Consider the following 21659-nt stretch of genomic DNA (forward strand, 5'->3'; position numbering starts at 1 on the left):
CAACCAACTTTGTTTTTTTTTTTCCTTTTTCGAGCTTAAGCTAAATTGATTTTAGTAAAATGAAAATATTTACGTAAAGTTCGAACAACGCCGTACAATCAAGTCCTTATTCTGAATTCAACAAAAGTGTGTTGTGATATGCCAAGTTACCAATACACACAGCAAAACAACAACATTCCTACCAGTGTAGTAGACAGAAACAATTTACTGTTTTTTCGCAACCATACTAATGCAATATGGACAGCATGGCTAACGCGTGCCGTGCTTTCGCGGTCTGTTTTCAGCTTTTCCAAAAGGGATACTCAACACGAGTGGTTTATAGGGCGAAGAACAAATCACCTCATAGGGACTTGATGAGCCAGCTGAGACAGAAAAACGCGATTTCAGTGTTTTTGTCTAATCAATCTATTTCAAAATAGCGAATAAACGGAAAAATATAGGCAGTTCTGGCAGCTGCGGAATCTTATTGCCTATTAAAGAAGCCAAGAAATAACTGGCACAATTTTTGTGAATAGAAAAGTAACAGGTGCAACACAACAAAAAACTACATTTTGTTTTTTTTCTGGCAACTTGTCAAGTGACAAACCGAGCGCGGTCGATTCGAAAAGGTTCCAACGCAATTTAATTCTTACACAGATGATCCTGAGTATAGGCTATGTTCCATTGTTCCTGCGTAGGCAAAAAGTCGCAAATTTGATGAAAAATTTGAATAGTGCAGCAAGAGGGCGCTTCCCAAACCAGTGTCATTGTTCGAGAGAGCAAAGTTGCCCTTGCTTCACCAAGCAGCAGCGAGTCGCCTCATTCGTCTGCAAGAAATATTAACAAATTAGTGTTTGCATATTATCGCCATACCATAAAAGCTAATGTTAATGTAGCACAATGCAATTGGAAGAAACCGAGGTTGGATGGTAAGCTAGCGATCAGATGCTTGACATAAAATATTCAAAACTCCAAAATAGCCAAAAGCAAAGCCTTAAATTTCAATAACTTCAATTAGACCGGTTGTGCTTTCACATTTTTTACGCTTGACTTGAATTTTTTGTTGGACAATCAATCGATCATACTAGCTTACAAAAAAAGCATTTTTTTTTCTGCGAGTCTGGACTTTGAAAACTGGTTCGGGATAATTTTGGGGTTGCTGAATCCGAATCTGAACTCAGATTTTCACTATCACATCAGATTTTGAGATATAACAAAAATACTTTATTTTTTCCAAGAGTGGAAGATTTAGCGTTGCCTTCACCACCAACATATACTACAGTGCTATAGCGAAACGGAATGGCCCGTTTCGGCGAGTCCGATTCGACTAGTCCGATTCGGCGAGTTCCCTATTCGGCGAGAGCCTTTTTCGGCGAGTGCCCTATTCGGCGAGTTTTTGAAATTTTTAAAAGGAAATTATCGGGTACGTAGCCTAATTGCAATTGCCGTTTTTACATCGTTTTAACGTCGCTAAACGTTGAAATCGTGCAGAAAGGAATAAAAAGAAAATGTTTGAACTATTAAATTAAAATTCGTTATGTCAGTTCAGTTATTTTTATTTTTGACCATCATATCAAAAACAATACACGTCAACATAGCAAAGGTAGAAGCGACAAAACGCGAACGTTACCACGTGCTTGAATTCGTCATGTCAGTTCAGTTATTTTTATTTCTGACCATCATATCAAAAACAATACACGTCAACATAGCAAAGGTAGAAGCGACAAAACGCGAACGTTAAAACGTGCTTGAATTCGTCATGTCAGTTCAGTTGTTTATCTTTCTGATCATGATATCAAAAACAATTCACGTCAACATAGCAAAGGTGTAGAAAAAGGTAAAAGCGACAAAACGCGAACGTTAAAACGTGCTTGTGACCGAAGTAAGTTATTGAGTTGAAAGAAATTTGGCAAGGTTGCATCACCTTCAGAAAAATTTAAGATATGAAGGAAAAATATAACAAAGAAAATGTTACAAAAAAAATAATGTTTATATATGTCTATAAGTTAGTACTTTTGAATAGTTAAAATCATAGGCGCCTAACTATTTTTTTGGCCGTGGGGGCGAAAGCGTGTTTCATCAGCAGCAACGTAAATTCAGCGAAATGTCACGCAGATGGATGACGTAATTATGTCGCCACACTAGGATTGCTTTTATTGCCACACTCGGAGTTATCGCTACGTTCGACCTGCCGTTAATTATTATAAACAAAGCTCGACCAAAACACAAGCTATGCGTCTGCGTTGGCTAGCGGTTGATGGACTGCGACTCTTTAAGCTAAGCGCAACATAAAGTTTAGCAACAAACTAGATTTATTAGCATGAAACAAGAGACGAAAAGGTTTACTAAAAGGTATACTGTAAATGGAATGAAAATACTAACTTGATCATATGCTTGAAAATATACCTGTTGAAAGCAAAATCATTCATGTTTACAGCAATTCAACAGCACGTCACCTTTAATAAATTTAAAAGTTGCTGACATCCGTAAACAGCCCTTGAAAAATAGTTACAGAGATACGTTTGATTAAGTTTTTGACTTGACATTGCTCCCTTTTCACTACAATATCGCAACTTATGGCTGTTTGGCTGACCAGCTTTCAAGTTTCAATTCGCTGTAATACGCCCGTTTTCGTGTTGCAGATGAAACAAAAGATGCGCATATTCCCCGCCTTTGATCGGGTTTCTATGGCAACGGACGTGTGTGCACCATGCAGTTTGCGCGAGGCCGTTGTTGTGTTGATTATGCCGCGTGTGCGACTGTGGGCAGTGCGGTTTGTACCAGCCCTTGTTACGTTGGTTAGTGGTAACCTCGGGCCGAGACTTCAAGTTCATTTTCACAGCAACCGATTCACTGCCGCGACAATTCTCTGCAGAGGTTTCAACTTTTCAAAGCGACAGCGAGGCTGTTTGCAAGCGCATTAAGTTAAACGCACGCTGCGTCAACGTAGCAAATTATGTTGTTTTTGGGTGCATTCAACATCTGATGACATTGAATCGACGCAAAATGGTAGATTTTTGCTATGTCACAGGCAGCAAAATTAGTCATTTTTACATTGATTCAACGTCTGCAGACGTTAAATCAACGTAAAAATGACAGATTTTTTTGTCTGGAGTGGGATTGTAGCATCGCTACTCGTTCTAGTGATTATTTACTGCGAAGCTGTTGCGGTTTGCATTTAAAAATGTTTTCCTGCCGCAGATCGCTAGTTCATCTATTGTTTTATGTATCAATGCAGCATAAAAAGTTGCTTCCACGCGGAAATGTGCGTGGGGGCATGGCCATGTGCTAATGTGTGAAATGTGCTACAGTACACGGCTTAGGCGCCTATGGTTAAAATGATTAGTTTGGATCAACAAATGTGTGACCTACACTCCTACAGCTTAGATTGAAAGGAAATTATCGGGTAGGCTACCGTAGCCTAGTTATCCCGACCAGCAAAAATTTGTTCCAAGAACCCAGTTAGCCTAACAGTTCATTTTTAAATTGTAGTAACAGAATGAAAAGGCTAACCAAATGTGTGGCCTATCGTTTTAACGTCGCTAAACGTTGAAATCGTGTAGAAAAGGGTGCTTTTGCTGACTAGGATACTTTGAAACTGAGAAACATTCACAGAAGCCCTACGATACGTTGCATTTTTAAAATAATGTATTCAGACGTTGATTCAATGTACAAATGAAATGTTATGCTAAATGGGTTCTTGGAACAAATCGTAGGGCTTCTGTGAATGTTTCTCAGTTTCAAAGTATCCTAGTCAGCAAAAGCACCCTTTTCTACACGATTTCAACGTTTAGCGACGTTAAAACGATAGGCCACACATTTGTTTAGCCTTTTCATTCTGTTACTACAATGTAAAAATGAACTGTGTTCTTGGAACAATTTTTTGCTGGTTGGGATAACTAGGCTACGGTACCCGATAATTTCCTTTCAATCCAAGCTGTAGGCCACACATTTGTTGGTCCAAACTAATCATTTTAACTATTCAAAAGTACTAACTTAGTTATAGACATAAACATGATCTTTTTTCTTTTTTTTGTAACATTTTCTTATTTTTCCTTCATATCTTAATTTTTTCTGAAAGTGTTGCAACCGTGCCAAATTTCTTTCAACTGAATAACTTACTTCGGTCACAAGCACGTTTTAACGTTCGTGTTTTGTCGCTTTTACTTTTTTCTACACCTTTGCTATGTTGACGTGTATTGTTTTTGATATCATGATCAGAAAGAAAAACAACTGAACTGACATGACGAATTCAAGCACGTTTTAACGTTCGCGTTTTGTCGCTTCTACCTTTGCTATGTTGACGTGTATTGTTTTTCATATGATGGTCAGAAATAAAAACAACTGAACTGACATGACGAATTTTAATTTAATAGTTCAAACATTTTCTTTTTATTCCTTTCTGCACGATTTCAACGTTTAGCGACGTTAAAACGATGTAAAAACGGCAATTATAATTAGGCTACGTACCCGATAATTTCCTTTCAAAAATTTCAAAAACTCGCCGAATAGGGCACTCGCCGAAAAGGGCTCTCGCCGAATAGGGAACTCGCCGAATCGGACTAGTCGAATCGGACTCGCCGAATCGGACTCGACGAATAGTAGCAGACCCATAGCGAAAGGTTCGCGTTAGACAGGCCAAAATAGCTTAAATAAGGTTACTAAACAAGCATTGGCATAGGCCTGATTAAGTCTTTGCGATTTCAAGCCAATCCTTGACAGAGGATGGTCATTGGTCACTCGTACTTTTAGCTTCCATTTTAGCTTGTCATTACTGCTTCGGTAATAATGTTGCGTAGAAAACAAATTGGTATCAAAATTGTAGTTTGTGGATGTTATTTATGAACCCAATGGCCTGGATTTCTGAACACAGCACAATGCGCAACATAGACATAACTTAGACATATTCTGCTATATGTTACACATAGTGACACTTGTTACATTAACATAACGCTTTTGACAAACGTAGCAATTTGTTGTTATCATATCTCAAAAACCTGACGTTATAGAATAAATCTGAGGTTAGATTCGGACTCAGCACCCCAAAATTACTCTACATCAGTTTTCAAAGTTCAAACCGAAAAAATCGTGCAGACCAGTGCTATAAACACTACAGTTTAAAATCCATCCATGGGCACTATAAAAAGTTCAAATAAATAGGTTTGCGCGAAGTGCAATTTGTGATAAGAACAATCAACACACAATTCAGGCCTTAAAACTCGTATTATTTTCCGGCAGCCATCGTGGCCTGCCGGGAGCTCCTTCTCGGCGGCCAAATCTGCGCGCTTGGAGGCGAAAATACAAATAACGATAGCACAACTAAATAGACTTAAACTTGCAACAATGCTAAAATGATCACTTAGCGTTGTTGAAGTCTGGGCGACGTCCTGCAATAGAATCGTTGTACCACGCAATAACTGCTTTATCGGGATTGTAATCCGGTATTGCGGGACCATCTAACGCAGAGGTGACGAACCTGCGGCCCGCGGGCCGCATGCGGCCCGTCAAAGAATTTTGTGCGGCCCGCAAAACAATTTGACAATCGCTCATGCATTAAAGACAAAAGACATCTCAAGGCTGTTTTATGCCTTCACTGGTACACTTTTCCTTTGCTATTTTCTTGCCCTAAACACTAACTTTCAGGGTTTAAAGTTAGAAAATAGGAAAGCTATAAGGTAAAGTTGTGAAAACACTATTCACCAACTTCACCTTGTATTTTTGGTCGCTTCCAATCTATGAATCTTCTTCAATGTTACACCTGCTTCTACACCCTATGAGCTCCAACTTGAACTCATAAAACTACAGAATGATGACACGCTAAAAGCGATGTAGCCTATGTGAACAAGCCGTTGCTTGAATTTTATCGAGTTAGATGAGTCCCATATACTTGATCCAAGCATCAGGGGATGAGAAGATAAGGTTCTCATTAGGGTCGGCCGCTTTTCCTTCAGCAACTACGTCCACCCAATTTATTACACCCTTGGCCTTGGGTAGAGGTGAGCGGTGTTTTTCAACAACCAGCTTAAGCCGTGAGTCGAACCAGGATTGCATTATTGGAAAGTGAGTGCCTCATCCGCAGTGCCATCTCACCACTGCTTTATCGTGCTGTATGTTTATCAAAGAAAGAGTTTCCAATCGTGAGAGCTCACGCCCTCAAATGGTTATCTGTTTTCGGCAGCACGTACCTATGCAAACAGTTCTTTTCTAAAATGCACTTTACAAAAAGTCGTTACAGGTCGAGGCTGACAGATGAAAATCTTAGTATGCAGTGGAGAGTTGCCACATCGTCTGTTCGACCTAATATTGAACGCTTATTTAAGCAAAAAACTTTCCAAAAATCCCACTAAGCAAAAAAAATCAATGCTTCAATGTTATTTTTTAATATTTTATACTTCAATGCTGCTTTAGATAGCTTCAACTGTATGATTCGCATGGGCTTTTGTTTGATGTTTGAAAAAGAAATTTCATTAACTGATTTGTTGTTTCGGAGCATAATGGTTGAAACATTTAGTCAACTTGAGCAAAAAGAATAGAGCCAGAAAAAGAAGAAATCATACTCATATGAAAACAAACGCTTCGAAAATTAAACTGTCGTCATTATCAGTGCAAGTAAGCTACTGTTGTTCTATTCTTTTTGCTCAAGTTGATTTGTTTTTATTTTTTACTGTTGTATGTTTCGATTTTGCGTAAGATAATTTCAACTGTGTGGGTTTTATTACTTTTATCTGCCGTTTGTTACTTTTCATGAATAATATCTTGAGTCGCTTCTAAAAGATTTCATAGTAGGTTACGATTAAAAAGTTGTGTGGCCCGATAACTCATGTGTAATTGACAAAGTGGCCCGCGACTGCAAAAAGGTTCGTCACCCCTGATCTAACGACACTAAATTGTTTCAGCTGCTCAGTAAATTGTTTCAACTGCATTACCGAATATCGCCTTTCATAAAATCTAACCATTTATACCGTTATGATGTCACCACATAGGGTGTGAACCCATAGCGGGAACATTTCTCAACTATGAATACACGTGTTTTCCCTCGGATGTCAACTAACCTAGTTCTCCTTTTGAACAACGATTCAATGTCCGACAACATTGCATCGACATAAAAACGACAATATTGCCAGCCGATGTAAATTAGCACTTCAGATTAACACTTTGTTAAAATAAACGTCGGAATTACAAACAAAACTTAGTCAAACAGACAAATGCGCAAAGGTTTTTAAAAACTTTATTCTAGATCATTTAATAAGCGGAAAATTTGTCTTGTTTTTGTTCAGTTATGTTCGTCTCGTACTGCTCTATGATCATGCAAAAAATCACAAACCTGCGACTTGTGGTTTCGCGTCACGGTAATTAACGCTATTAATCGCGCACAATGGAATGCACGTCACGCATTTGCGAATGCACGGGTACAGCTGGTGATCGCAGTTGGATATATTTCATACATACAATAGCAAATGTTTCCGCACAATACAACAGTGGTGATTATAACGCGCTGACCTACTTCTGCGTCACTCTTTGATACTACATATTTTCGACAGTTAACCCACGATCATTCTATTGCGAAATTAAATGATTGGCTAGAAGAAACCGGCGGCCAAACTTGGCCGACTGAGAAGGTAGCACCGGCTGTCATTCAAGCACTACTTAGCGGCCATGGCCGCGATGGCCGCCGGCTGCTTTAAGGCTTGCAATTAAAGAAAAGGAACTGTTGAGATATAGTATGGCGCTCTTGCAATTGGGAGTGGAAGCTGGACGGTGTAAGAAAAGCAGAACATAGCATATTTGTCAAGTGATTATGTTTTTTGTACAATCCCTAAGCTGAGAACAAGATGCCAATAAAATAAAAGATTGATCAGATTTGGATGAGACCAGCAAAAAATCTGATTGACATGAAAGTATTTGCGCAACAGGGAGATACGTGGATGAAGACACTGTACCTTGTGTTCCTGTCCTGGTCTCGTATTTTCTTTTCCATTTCCGCGTCTGTTAGCGTTTCAAGGAATGGGCACCATTGGTCAGCTTCTCCTGTGTTCCGCAGTGCTACATCAACGGGGGGCAAGGGGTTTTCACTGGAATGATAAACGGTCTATTTGAGAAATGCGTACGATGCTTTTAAAGTTACTGAAACGGTATTTCAAGAAATCACCAGCAGTCAGACAGACCGTGCCTTGTATATTCCCACGATACCATCAATGCTTGCTGAGAATATCTGCGCGGCGCTCGAAAGGACGTCAGCTTGACACCGCTCTAGAGCACGCGGCTGTGTCCCGACAAGACACTATTAAACGGAATGCCAAAATAACAAGAGCAGTCTAGTCGATAACTCATGTCTCTTCGCTGCTTCCTGTAGCCTGTTGTATTTTATCGGTGATAGCACTATCCAGTATTTTGTCACAATAGGCACGGAAACAACATGATTACTATAATTACTACTACATAGAGTAAAAATATCATTTCTTGACTTTGTCGTTTTTTTTTTGTTTTTTTTTTTATACGGCAAGGAGTTGACAGGTCCTATCAACTGATGAGATGAAATTTATGTTTAGTTTTGATTGTGTTACAATGTGATGAGATAAATATGTAAGGCAGTCACACAAAAAAACCTCACATAACTTACTCACACGTTGAAACGCACTAGAAAAAAATAACGACGCTAAGGCGTCTTCCAAAAACTGAACGATTTACCTAAAAGCATACGTTCGTTGATGCCAGCTCAGTTGGCCCCTGACACTGTATGCGATGGCGGTGACGAATTCCCCTCCCAAGCCAAGCTCTTGACAAAGCTTGATGGCAAACTTCTCTGGGCTGTTGTCGGGATCCGACATGTCCCATTCAAACTGATCGACAAGGCTTATGTTCCCAACGTGAATATTAAGCTGCATACAAACAGACACAGTTTAAGTTTAAAACACGAGAAACCAATTTAGAAGTAGGCCATGTGTGTACCAACGCTCAGCACCGTTACCGGGGCTATGAGTACTGTACTACAGTACCACTGGTATTGTAGTACTGGTATTATACCAGTGATAAGTTTCCTCGATGAGTTTGCGAGTATTTCTCTCTCTTAGGTAGCCAACTTTTTAAGAGATATCTTGTTTTAGCAGTGTTTTGCTCAGAGGGCTTGAAAATTGTATTGGCACAAGGCCCACATCAGTAACTCAGCGGCACTGCTGCTAGAAATAAGCACAAAAATGATTAAAATTGACTTAAAGTCTTATAAACAACTTTAATACATTTCAAAATATATTCGTTGTTGCTCTGTGGCGATGTTTACAGTTACACACTTATAATTCATCAAGAAGAAAACATCCAAAGTCCAAACACATCTCTGGTTTCAATCCCACCTTCAATATCACTCGTTGGTCAGTTTGCTCGGAAAGGATTCCAGAGTCGGATGGGAAAGCATCAATTTGTGTCCGAATAGCTTGAGCAATCAGTGGAACAAAATTTAAAGAATTCAAGTCCAAGTCGTCGCAAAGCACTTCAGCAAACATCTCGGGAGTGATTAATTGTTCTGCGAGAGACGTAGTCGTTGTGAAATTTTTCAGTAGAGTTAACACTTGAACAACGTTGCAATTGAAAAATACAAACATAGGCTAATCATAAAGTAACATCTGAAAAGATAATAAATTATACAATATGAGTGAAGAAGCGACGCTCTTCCCGGCCATCAGCACAAGGCTGATGAGCCCAGCCTCATGGGCGAAACACGTGTCTATCGCTGTCTATTCGATGCTACAAATCGGCTGCACAGAAAATTATACAATGTTTAACTAAAGTTCCAAATGGTTTATTGCGGTTTCAGATATGGCATTTTTCGGAGATGACCGTTTCGGTGCGGATGTTTTCGAAAATCCGGTTTTGGTACCGGTAATGCTTTTGTATATTTAAAGAAATTGCAAAGATCATATAAGTAGGCGGACTGCTCGAACTGTGTCTGTGAGGTGATGTTTATTAGCTGTTATTTTGCGACTACTTCTTGCAGTTCGATTATTATAGAAAAGGTAATTTTTATAAACAAACAGAAGCAAGACCGAAACAGGATTTTCGAAGATCTTCGCACCCTACCGCCGTGTCAAATTGTCATAGACAGTGAAAACTTGAATAGTGTTGCTGTGTTTCAGTCTTTCAGAGTGAGATAATACAATTTGTATATACAGGTATATACCGTTCTTATTCCAACAAAAAGTGTCTCGCAACTTCTGCCCGTCCATCTCCATGTCCAAGCGAATGGGCACAAGAACTTCGGGTTGTATGGCATTGCTGTTGATAGCTGCAGGACTTCTGTCGTCGTAGCTGTATCAATGCAAGGACGTGAGCATAAAGCATAATACACGACTGTGTAAAAGATAGTTCTGTGAGATAAGTTTAATTAGTTCACAGTAGGACAGTACAGTATTTTAAATACCGTACACTAGTTGGAGGTTATAAGGTTCTGCAAATCAAAATAACACATCACAATTCGTCTATGTAGTGTTAATTTATATGCACTTCTAAATATTTCAAAAGTACGGTATGTGACAAATTATTAAGTCTAAGTAATGAGTTGACTCTAAACTAAAAAAACAAACAGTAAAACATAATTCACAAATTTTCTGTCAATATATTTCAATACACGTAAACACATGCATGTAGCATACCAAAACGGAAATGTCCGGATTTTTTTCTTGCTTTTCGGAATGTGTGTGATAGCTGTGGCGCAGGGGACAGCGTCCAAATGATGAGAGCTATTCGGCAAAGTCGGCACCCACTGACTACTGCGCTTCTGTTTGCTGTTATCCCTGAAATGATATCATCATTGTTTGCATACTATGCTCAAACACACTTTCGAATAGTACGTATTCTCCAGCATAGAGAAAGTGATAATATTGACACACACTTGATCACACAGATTCGAAAATTTGAACGCTTTGACGCACAACTACATAATCAATACAGCATTGAACTATTGAGCAAATACATTCCACTTCCACCAACTGTTCACTCACGAACTGTAGGAATGACACAAAGACACGGTCTGAAAAGCTCAATTTGATGCTTTTGTTTCAGTTAAATGTGTTTTATTTTTTAATGGTTGTAATTTATGGGCTTTCAAAAATAAATCAGCTGGTGGGAAGCATTGCCGGTCCGAAGTCACTAAGAACAATAAAATTCCACTCACAACTCCCAGAGGTAAAACATTTTTAATTGCAGATAAAATCGACAAAAACTGTGGAAGAGGGTAAGAATTCTGAATGAAAGTGTTTTGAAGTTTGGCCACTGTTGTTTAACTTCACCAATCAAACTTAGAAGTGTGTATAATTTTGAAAAAATAATTAAGCTCACCTCAGCGTTGAAACATCAAGCGTGTTGGACATTGAAGAGGCTTTATATTGCACATCATTTCCTTCATATATATCTTGAACTTCAACTGCTTTTAAAAGTGAAACATTGGTAGCCAAACTGCTGTGTCCAATATCTGAAAGTGCACTACATGTTCACTTTGTAAAAAGAAAGTTAAGTTACAAAGTAAAAACAATACTTGTTCATGCCAAGAAAATTATCTTTTCTGTGACTAATGCTCATTAACAATTTTCGTTTCTGCATTGCTCCACGAATTCACAGAAAGTCAAGCAACAATGGATGAATATGTTTAGAACTCTGTTAAAATTTAAATTATATATTAGCTTTAATCTCCCAAAAGATATTCCAATTTTTTATCAATTCTGGAAAAGAATTAACAAACCTTGTTCTATGAATTCACATCAACTGTTGTATAAGTGAGACAGTTATTAGTGAGGTACTATTCAGCTCATGTTCATCCAAAGTATTGCCAAGGTAATATAATTCTTTTAAAAAGGGAAACATCAGTAATTCAGTAGTATAATGTATGCTGGGTTTGTGAAAAGTGAATAACTTGAATAAATATTAATAGTACGTATTCACAACAGTCCAACAAGAACCTTTCTTGCTACAAATTCTAGACAGACTGTTTTCTTGAAAATAAAAACTAATTCGAGTCAATTAAAAACTTAACTTTAATCAATTTATCTTAAAAACTTTACCAATGTTGCATTTTGTCAACTAGATCTAATTCTCTGTGACTGAAGCTTGGTTCACTATCTAATTCTCCTGAACAGTTTAAACTTTATGCTAATCTCATGTCGGATATATACCTATCCTAACAATAAAGTAACATAATACTAAAATGTAAAACCTTACATCCTCGCTTGTATCTTTGACGCATTGCTCTCTTTAATACTCTTTCCCACACATCTGACATATGAATACATTTAGGTAAATTGATTTTTGACCAATCTCTTTGATTTAACTTTCTGCATATTCATATCTTGGTTAATATTGAATGAATCGTGCATGAGGTAAGTGGAAAAAATCTAACACAAACTGCAATAAAACTAAAAACTTGCTCAAAAACCACCATCTATTTCCAGAGCACATCTTTTAGGTGCAGACAGTTAGGTGCCTGGCAATTACGTGCACACACACTGTGCGCATAGTGCAGACAGTGGGGTACACAAGATTTTCTCAATAGGAGGGGGTATTTGAAATGCTCTTAACAAAAACAAATTAAAAAACAACCATTTGCTAATTATAACCAGCAATTCATCCTGTATCATATACGATTAGTCTACCATACTCAGCTTGCATGACGATATTTTGTTAGTTTGCAACAGCTACCGGTAGGTTACTCGAAAATTATCTTTTCTGTGACTACTGCTCAATCTGCTCATTAACAATTTAGTTTCTAGATTAGTATTTAGCCAATTACAAAATAAACTGAAATATCATAACCACTACACAAAGTTAAACTCACAATACAGCAATCAGTTATAAAGGTTGCAATTTTAGGTAGTATTATATATGATATATACAGCTTTTATTCAACAATAATATATTAATTATTAAAACTGGGATTTGCGTAACATCTAACAAACCAGGAGAACGTGATGCTATCAGTTTTCTTTCTTCTGCTGATGCCATTCTCCTCCATAGCGATGGATAGCGTTTGTATAATGATCCTCGGAATAAACGTAGATAATTTCCAACCTATACATGACAGTAACACTTCAAATTTCAACTAAAAGATTATGAAAATACCAAACATAGCTACTGTTAAAAATAAAATCTCATCTATATTGACAGTAAAGTTAAAACTTCAGATTAAATTCCTATTGTAGACTACGGTGTTTAAAACATATTTTTATGGGAAAGAAGCCTTGTTTCATATTATGAGTTATAACAATGTACAACCTGCGAGACCCTATTTTTCACAGATAACAGTTCAGCTGGCAACAACCAGAGAAGCAGATGAAACATATATTTGTTGTAAGGTTGCAATCTAGAATAAATGTTTACAGAATCAAATTGTACATTTTATTATAACAAAGTTGGACTGGTACCTCAGATCCAATCATGTAATATTCTCCGTCTTCTTCCAGTTGAAATTTGGTTGGTTTTTGACCAAATGTTCTTGGTGAGCTGGCGTCATTTGACTTTGACATTATTATGATTGTCAGAGTTGACAATGAGTTAAGTTATATTTTAATCACGAGTTTCACAACAAGCTAACAGTATAGAAAGCTGAAATAGGATTAAGCCAAATAAAACATTTACCTAAAAAAAATGTACACTAGAATGACGTCACTTTGCTACTGGTAGGTGTCCAAAAAGTGGTGGACGGATTTTAGAAAAGAGCACCTTGGTTTGACACCTTTTTAACAGTGAAGACATTGTGGAGAGAGATAAGGAGCTGGTATACAAATCCCCCCACCACCCTTGGCAACTCATGACAGAGAGGAATTAACCAAAACATGTAAATTGAAGTGTGTGAACAGTAAAGCAAAGGTAAAGTAGTTTCACCCAATATGTTTGGTTGAGTCCTGTCTTTGTCATGAGTTGCCAAGGGTGGTGGGGGGGGGGGACTTGTATACCAGCTCCAGAGATAAAAATGAATACAAGAAAAGATGAGTTTGGAATCAAATTTGAACTGGACTACATGTATATATATATTGAAACAATTTGACAATTGTGGTGTGATTTAAATTTACTTTGTTTGTTTATATATTAACTCTTGTAAAAATCGAATTTTTCTTCCATGCAAATTTATGTTAGGTATTAATGTTAAAAGGTAGTGCACTCCAAGAGCTGTAAGGTTACAATTTGCCCCTTCTAAGCTATGAGTTCATTGAGTTGTACATTGACAATGTTTAGCCTACTGGCCAACCTTAACCACCGATTTGCAAAACCATAAGAAAAAAAGTAACCCATAACATAATTCCAGAATCCAGAGGTGGGCAGTAGTGCCACTACTTTTTTGATAACAGTAATGATGCTCCATTTTTGATTTTTGTTTTACGCAGGGGCTGCAGAAGTAAAACTAATTTGTTTCCGATGTGGCGGCAGTGAATAGGGGCTCCATTTGCTTCAGTTACACTTTCGCTATTTTCCAATTTAAAGTGAAAAATGAATCATTTTTAAAAATTATTAGCTATAGCTAGTCAACCATTTGTGAGAATAATACATATACACAATTACACATACGGTACAGTACGGTATGCCTAAACTTAACTGGTACCGTATATATCAAATTTAGGGTTGCCAGCACTAGCAGAAGCACTGAGCTAATGCATGAAATAGCCTATGCAATAAGTTAGATGTAGTGTAGTACAACTCAGTTGTCGCAAACAGCAGAGACAAAAAAAATCGAAAAATTCTATCTGCCCTAGTGCAATTTAACCCCTCAGCATTCTGTTTGTTCAGACGACAGGTGGGCAAGGGCAAAAGAGGCAGAGGAGAGCAGGGCCACAGACATCTTATTATAACTAGACTGCGCTTCTCGTATTTCGATTGAAGAAATTGAAAAAAGGCGGCGGCCATTGTTAGTGTCTCAAACTCGCGTGAAAGCTGCGCTGTTAACGATAACATTTCTGAGCTGGTTGCGCTTCTGCAGAAAACTAACTTGTTAACTATAATTTAGAACTTTGGTGTAATAGAGGTTTTATTCATCTATGAAATGAATAAAAGCATGTGTTAAATTGCACAGAATTATACATACAGTCTATAATATAAAGCATAAACACTGCGATGCGAGAGCACGTATACGATACACTGAATGCAGCAGTTCAGCAGAACTCTTACCGTATTCAATTTGGCGTTACAGCTGAGCTGATGATTAGCCTATTGTAAAAATAGCAACAAACAGTTTATTACATCAAACCTAAGCGAATGATACGCTATATTATAGCGGCTATAACGTAGGCCTATAGCTCAACAAAATCAAAACAAATTAAATATTCACCAATACTGATGTGATGTCGAAAGGAAGTGGTTTATTGGTGTTTGAAAACCACTGTTTTGTTAAGCGTTTTACGAACCAATTTGCCTTGTATTTGCTTGCAGGTTTCCTTACCAATGTGGTAAAACCTAATTTTTAAATAACATTTGGACACAGTTTTGACTAGCGTAAAAATGTGATTATCGGTAACGGTGCATTCAAACACATGATCCGTGAGATTAGTAAATATCTTGGAATGATTTATATTTCCAAGCACAGCTACCGCAATAGCTTCCACAATGCCTGGACAAAGAGGTAATCTCCCAGCTGTGGTAGTTAGTAACCGTTTAATGCATAATTCAGTTTCCTCACAAATATATACAACACTGAAAGAAGGTTTAAAAAGTCCACTTCTATCTTTAAACGATAAGAAGCTGGGTTGAACAGGTAAAGTGTGTGAACTCAGTTCAAAGCGGCACCTTGCACATAACGTTATCTTTGCGCACATTTTGGCAGCATAACCAGCAATGTACGAAATTGCAGCTTTTTTGTAAACTGACAAAACGGCCTACTATATTATATGTAAAACTTGTTTGTGCGGAGGTATATAAAGCACTTTCAAAACAAAAAAAAAGGAAGCAATTACGTAATTTAAAATTAACAAATTCCAACAATATGTTTGCGATTATAGAACAGCAAAGGTGAAATCATATAAAGATTTCGTCATACTAGGTGAATTGCGGAGATATTTATTAGTTGTTATTTCACAGCAACTTGAAACTGAAGCTATTTCTTTAAAAGTTATTGTTGATGAAATCACACGAATTTACGTCATAATGCAACGTTTTGCTACAACGGAGAAAATCGAAAGCCATCAATCTCTATTGAACAGAATCCTGGTAAAAGCTGCGGTTGTGTTGTTGCATAGAAAACTATTTGTTTTGTCAATTATTTGTTCACAACAACTGAGTTTTTTAAGAAACGCAAATAATTATAGGAGAATTACATTTTGTAGAAAGTTAAGTTGTGTTCAGTCGTGTTCTCATTGCTTTAAGAATTGGCGCTCCAGTTGTTTCAGGAACGAGGAGGCGACTGATTCTTAACTAATTAATTCATCTACTTCTACTTGTTTTAAAGTATCAGGTTTGGTGGCCGTGCTTAACTACTGTATAGGCCTATTTATCGATTCATATACCGCAATATTAGATCCTTTCATGCACGTCTTAAACAAACCATTATAGTTTTGCCACCTTTTCCTTTTGTTGGTTTTGTTCCTGTATTTCTTTTTCACAATATCATTTCTTTTTCATTCTGACAAGGAAAAATGAATTGAATTGAATTCAAAACAATGAAAATTCATTACGGGTCCCTACAAAAGCATTGGCAAACGCGCGGAATAGGTACACTAATAATGGCTGACGTCTGAACCTGCTTTCTTCAAAAATCGTAAACGAGAGAAGTGACGATGCGCGGTCTAGTTATAATAAGATGTCTATGAGCAGGGCGCACAATTTTACAAATGTACAAAAGACAGAGTTGCCATTTTTACGTTTATATATTTATTATTTTGAAATGTTATTTTGCATCTAACTTCAATTCAATTTTATTTTTTGCTGCTGGCGCAAACATGTAGGCTACAGAACGGCAAAGTAAACATACGAATTCGACACCAACAAAAGAGAAAGAAAGCAAAACCCAAAAGTTTAAAATATACATCGATAAAATACCACTATCTTAAAATTGCACATAAATTATTATATTTATTGAGTTTCATAAAGGCAGTGTTGTACGCGTCGATGAAATAAATTGACGGCGTCAGCGCGAATTGCCTAAAAATTTTACGGCGGAAAGTACTGCATCAGCTCTTAAAGAAATTGACAGCGTCAGCGCTAATTTTTAGCGCTATTTTAGCCAGGGTCTCACAAAACGGAAGTATTGCAACCAAGTTTAGGCTAAAAATAGCTATAAATAAAAAACAGGTTTTATGTTTTGAGACTGTATTGTAATTAGCTGCTTTAGCTTAATAATTAATTATTTCCTTGTAGAAACACAAGCATTTCAAAACGATTGTCTGACAATCTGCTGCGTTTGGGACGCATAATTAATGCCCTTTCGAATTGAAAACATGCGTTCCACAGCAGCGCTGGATGGTATTGGTGTGTTGTATTTCAAAAACAAGTCTTGACAACGTTTACTCAGAAATGTACCACAGTTCCAAGCGTGCTGTGATGGTTTAGCATATATAAATCTTTTAACGAGGTCCACTGCACCAACATCGTTCTTTTCAGGAGCATAGAGCTCTTGAAATAAAATATCTTCAACCTCCGCGATGACATTCATTGATTTTTCGCTTTCTCTCTCTGATCCCTCGTTCTCGATACTGCTCACGATATGAATAATCACCATTTGGCGAACTTCTTCCGCTTGTTTTCCAGGTAGCTATTCCAACCAACGCGAAATAGGGTAATTCGGATGAGTCGCGCTGGCCAGAACACATTGTGAAACGAGATTTTCCATGAAAACAAAAATTGACGCATAGCGCTTGACGCTTAAAATCAGCAAAATAGTTGACGGCGCTATCACTTCCGTCCAGTGGCGTAGCAACGCAATATGCCGCCCTTGGATTTTTGCACGAAGTGCCGCCCCCCCTCCCCCCCCCCCTTAACACCGTCATAAAAGCTGATAAAAATTCCACACAACAGAAGAATTAAAGCAGTGTTTGTTTAGTTTTTATTGAAAGTTCAAAATGCAATACGTCCAGCTTTCATTGAAACAAATTCAGCAATTAAATCATCAACATAGATAAAGTCTCGACTAAATCACTTTCAATGAACAGTAGGCTATTGCCAGAGATGGGCAAGATCACCAGTATTGGTGATCTTGAAGATCAAGATCAAGATCACCAAGAATAAGTAATCTTGAAGATCAAGATCAAGATCACCAAACTATGTGATCTTGAAGATCAAGATCGTTGTAACGTACGAACACGCACACAGAGTGACGGTTATTGTATTCAGCTGTCGACGACAACGACAGCTACGACAACGAACAAGCGAAGGTCAAACGAAGAAGAAGGTTTCTGTGACAACACAGAAAAACAACGATTAGCAAACAAAACTTACGAATTAGGCCTAATGCGGAATTACAGATGACGAATTATAGGCCTAATGAATTCTTACCGACTATTTTGTGGCGCACGGAACAGCACAGGGAGAAACCCAACAATTGAAAATTCTACCGTTGTAGATCGAAACTGAACATATAAACGGTAAACAGTAAAATATTATGCTATAAATTTCACATCATAGGTGAGTCCCGTACTTGATTTAAACATCGGGAAATAAGACGAGGTACTTATTACACTTAACCATTGACACTAAAATTCACATTGGCCTAGTCTATCACAAAGGTTGCAGTAGAAGGTTAAGCTTACCGTGAACTGTGATAATCACTGATTTGGCCACATAGGCCAACGGCAACGACAGATGAAATTGCTGCACAGAGTTCAACTATGCTTCAACCACACAGTACATTAACGCAGTAGGCTAACTCTTATTCAACTAAAAAACAGCAGCACCGTTAATAGCTCGAATTAACTACCAGTCGCTAACTATAGTTGCTGTAAACGTTAAGCTGATCTTTACATGTAGCCTACTGCCACTTAACAAAACTCAAAGCACAAAGAAACGTAGTAACGAACGCAAAGGCGCAAATGTAATTATGACGTAACGATCACACCTCGAGGTGAGAGCAGGGGTTGCCAGGTGCTACTTAGGGAATCCGAATTTAGTTTTTAAACATAGAAAAGGAGGCGGACAAATACGACGTAACACCCCCACACAAAAATAGGAACTGAGTGAACATTTTTTACGATCAAACTAAGTCGTGTTTGGAACGATATGTTTCACAATCCAATCAGCCTTCAAGAGGACCCTCATGAACAAAGGGTTGCAAAATGCAGTCACTTATCACAATTAAAGGCAAATTTCGAAGCAGGTAGTGTGTTTTTCACTATTCTCAACAAGAAATGTTTGTTTTTGGCTTTATTAGCCAACAGAAATTCGTTCAATAGTTCATAATACACAATTACACATTGATCAATGCCTTTAACCCGGCGACAGGTAAACAGTCCATTTTGTTCTGCATTAAGCAGTTTCCAAAATCAAGCACAGTTTCGAAATTGGTCTCTTGACCACATTGTACCGAGTTTTCACCGAAACTGTGCGTACAGTCCCTTTATTGTCTGGGTATGTGTCAACCACTCGCCCCAACAGCCACTTCGAGCGAGGTTGGGAATCGTCGACGAGGAGGACAACATCATCTTTTTCAAAGTTCTTCTCTCTTTGAAACCACTTCTGTCTCTGAATGATGAATGGGAGGAACTCACGGGTCCAGCGCAACCAAAATTGATTGGCTAGGTATTGCACCTGGGCCCAGCGGCGTCGAACATAACAGTCTTTTCTATCAAACAGTCCAGGGGGCAGGTTTGATGCTTCTCTCAACAGCAATAGGTGATTGGGAGACAACGGCACATCATCTTGTGGGTCAAAGGTGATAGGAACGATGGGTAGCGAATTTATGATTGACTCCACTTCGACCATCAGAGTAACGAGAGCTTCATCTGAAACGGTTTGCTCCTTCATTAGAGCAGTTAGGATTCTTCGAATGGAACGGATCATGCGCTCCCATGCTCCACCGAAGTGGGAGCCGGTAGGCGGATTCCAATGCCAGGTCACATTTTGTTGGCACAGGTATTCATTAATCTTCTGTTGGTTCCACAGTTGTAAGGACTCACGCAATATTCTTTCAGCACCGACAAAATTCGATCGGTTGTCACTATAAATGTCGGTTGGGAGACCTCGACGACCAATGAATCGTCGAAGGGCATCAATAAACGAGTCAGTAGACATGGTGTGGGTAATTTCAATGTGGATAGCTCTAATTGACATGCACGTGAATACGCAGCCATAACGTTTGAGTGAACTGCGGCCTTGCTTCACCATAAAGGGTCCAAAATAGTCGACACCGACATGAGAAAACGGAGGCTTATCGGGTTGGAGTCTTCCAGATGGCAAATCAGCCATAAATTGTTTGCCAACTTGTGCATTCCTTTTTTTACAGAGCAAGCACTTCCCGAGGACACGTCTAACGGCGACGCCTCCCTTCAAAATCCAGTATGTTTGTCGAAGAGATGCCCATGTATGGGTCATGCCAGAATGGCCCACTTGAGCATGGTGACTTGTAATCACAAGATCTGTAAGGTGAGAGTCAAAAGGTAACACGATCGGGTGCTTGGCATCTACTTCGATTGGTGCTCGCTCCAAACGGCCGCCAACCCGAAGGACCCCAACAACCAATATAGGGTTCAATTTAACCATGGATCGTGAGAATGTCCTTTTAGTTAGCATGGCACTTCCAGATAATACGTTTAGCACCTGTCCAAAGCGACTTCTTTGCACATATTTAATCAGTTCCATTTCAGCGAACTTCAACTCACGGACTGTGATAGGAGACCGGGCAAGTGGGGCTTGGCAAAACGAAGGTCGAGTCTTCATCATGAGGAACCTTTTGTAACGCATCAACCATGCTGTTGCTTTCTTCAAGCGTATCAGCTTGGAATATCGATGAATCAATCGGTCAGTAGAACAAGAAGCTTCTGAAGCGGCACTCACGTAAACTTGTTGTTTCTTGACGGGCGCAAACTCTGCTGGAAGATCAGGTAGTTTTATTGGAGACTCTGGCCATCTTTCTTCGGCTTCCCACAAAAACGTTGGGCCAGACAACCAGAAACTGGAGCTAATCAGCGTACTCGCATTCATCCCACGGGACGCACAATCGGCAGGGTTTAACTTTGAAGGCACATGTCTCCATTTCGAAAGGTCTGTATTTTGTTCAATCGTGGACAATCGATTGGCAACAAATGTAGGGAATCTTTTCCTTGCATTACAAATACTTTGTAAGACAGCGCTCGAGTCTGTCCAAAATCTTGATGTGCAATTGGGTAGGTTCAATTCTTTTCTCACTATTTTATCTAACCTCACGGCCATAACAGCAGCAGTGAGTTCCAGCCTTGGAATGGAAACTGTTTTCAGTGGGGATAAACGGGACTTTCCCATCACAAATGCACAGTGAATCCTTCCTTCATCATCAACAAGACGGAGGTAGGACACAGCTCCATATGCCACAGACGAGGCGTCGGCAAAATAGTGAAGTTCATGCTCCGTTACCACGCCAAAGTGGGGAGGTTTGAAACAGCGAGGCAAACGTATGTCGTAAAGTTGGTGTAGCTGATTTATCCATTCATTCCAAGTGTCTACTTCAGACGCCGAAATTGGGTCATCCCAACCGAGACCTTGCTTGCATAAATCTTGCAACAACAACTTTGGTTTCAAGGTCACTGGAG

The 21659-nt window shown here is 38.6% G+C and overlaps 1 protein-coding gene across 3 annotated transcripts; it reads right to left on the bottom strand.

Moving 5' to 3' along the window:
* Window positions 1–387: 387 nt before the first annotated feature.
* LOC145775333 (SWI/SNF-related matrix-associated actin-dependent regulator of chromatin subfamily B member 1-A-like) lies at window positions 388–21145 on the bottom strand. 3 transcript variants are annotated; one of them, XM_082586608.1, is made up of 11 exons: window positions 18436–19393; window positions 13383–13563; window positions 12918–13029; window positions 12184–12237; window positions 11308–11440; window positions 10623–10763; window positions 10151–10278; window positions 9327–9496; window positions 8668–8858; window positions 7920–8051; window positions 388–806 (listed from the first exon to the last, which is right to left on the bottom strand). In XM_082586608.1, exons 2-11 carry the CDS (start codon window positions 13482–13484, stop codon window positions 776–778), a joined length of 1194 nt encoding a protein of 397 aa, XP_082442734.1. In that variant the 5' UTR covers window positions 13485–13563; window positions 18436–19393; the 3' UTR covers window positions 388–775. The 3 variants fall into 3 exon arrangements, 2 of the variants coding, with proteins under 2 accessions (XP_082442734.1, XP_082442735.1); XM_082586609.1 differs by lacking the exon at window positions 12184–12237; XR_014290147.1 differs by lacking the exons at window positions 388–806; window positions 7920–8051; window positions 8668–8858; ... (5 more) ...; window positions 12918–13029; window positions 13383–13563 and adding an exon at window positions 18250–18335 and having other exon boundaries at window positions 18436–18509; window positions 18690–21145.
* Between the last annotated feature and the right edge of the window lie 514 nt (window positions 21146–21659).

This window comes from Aplidium turbinatum, chromosome 8 (genome assembly GCF_918807975.1).
Source record: "Aplidium turbinatum chromosome 8, kaAplTurb1.1, whole genome shotgun sequence".
In the NCBI taxonomy this organism is placed as follows: Eukaryota; Metazoa; Chordata; class Ascidiacea; order Aplousobranchia; family Polyclinidae; genus Aplidium; species Aplidium turbinatum.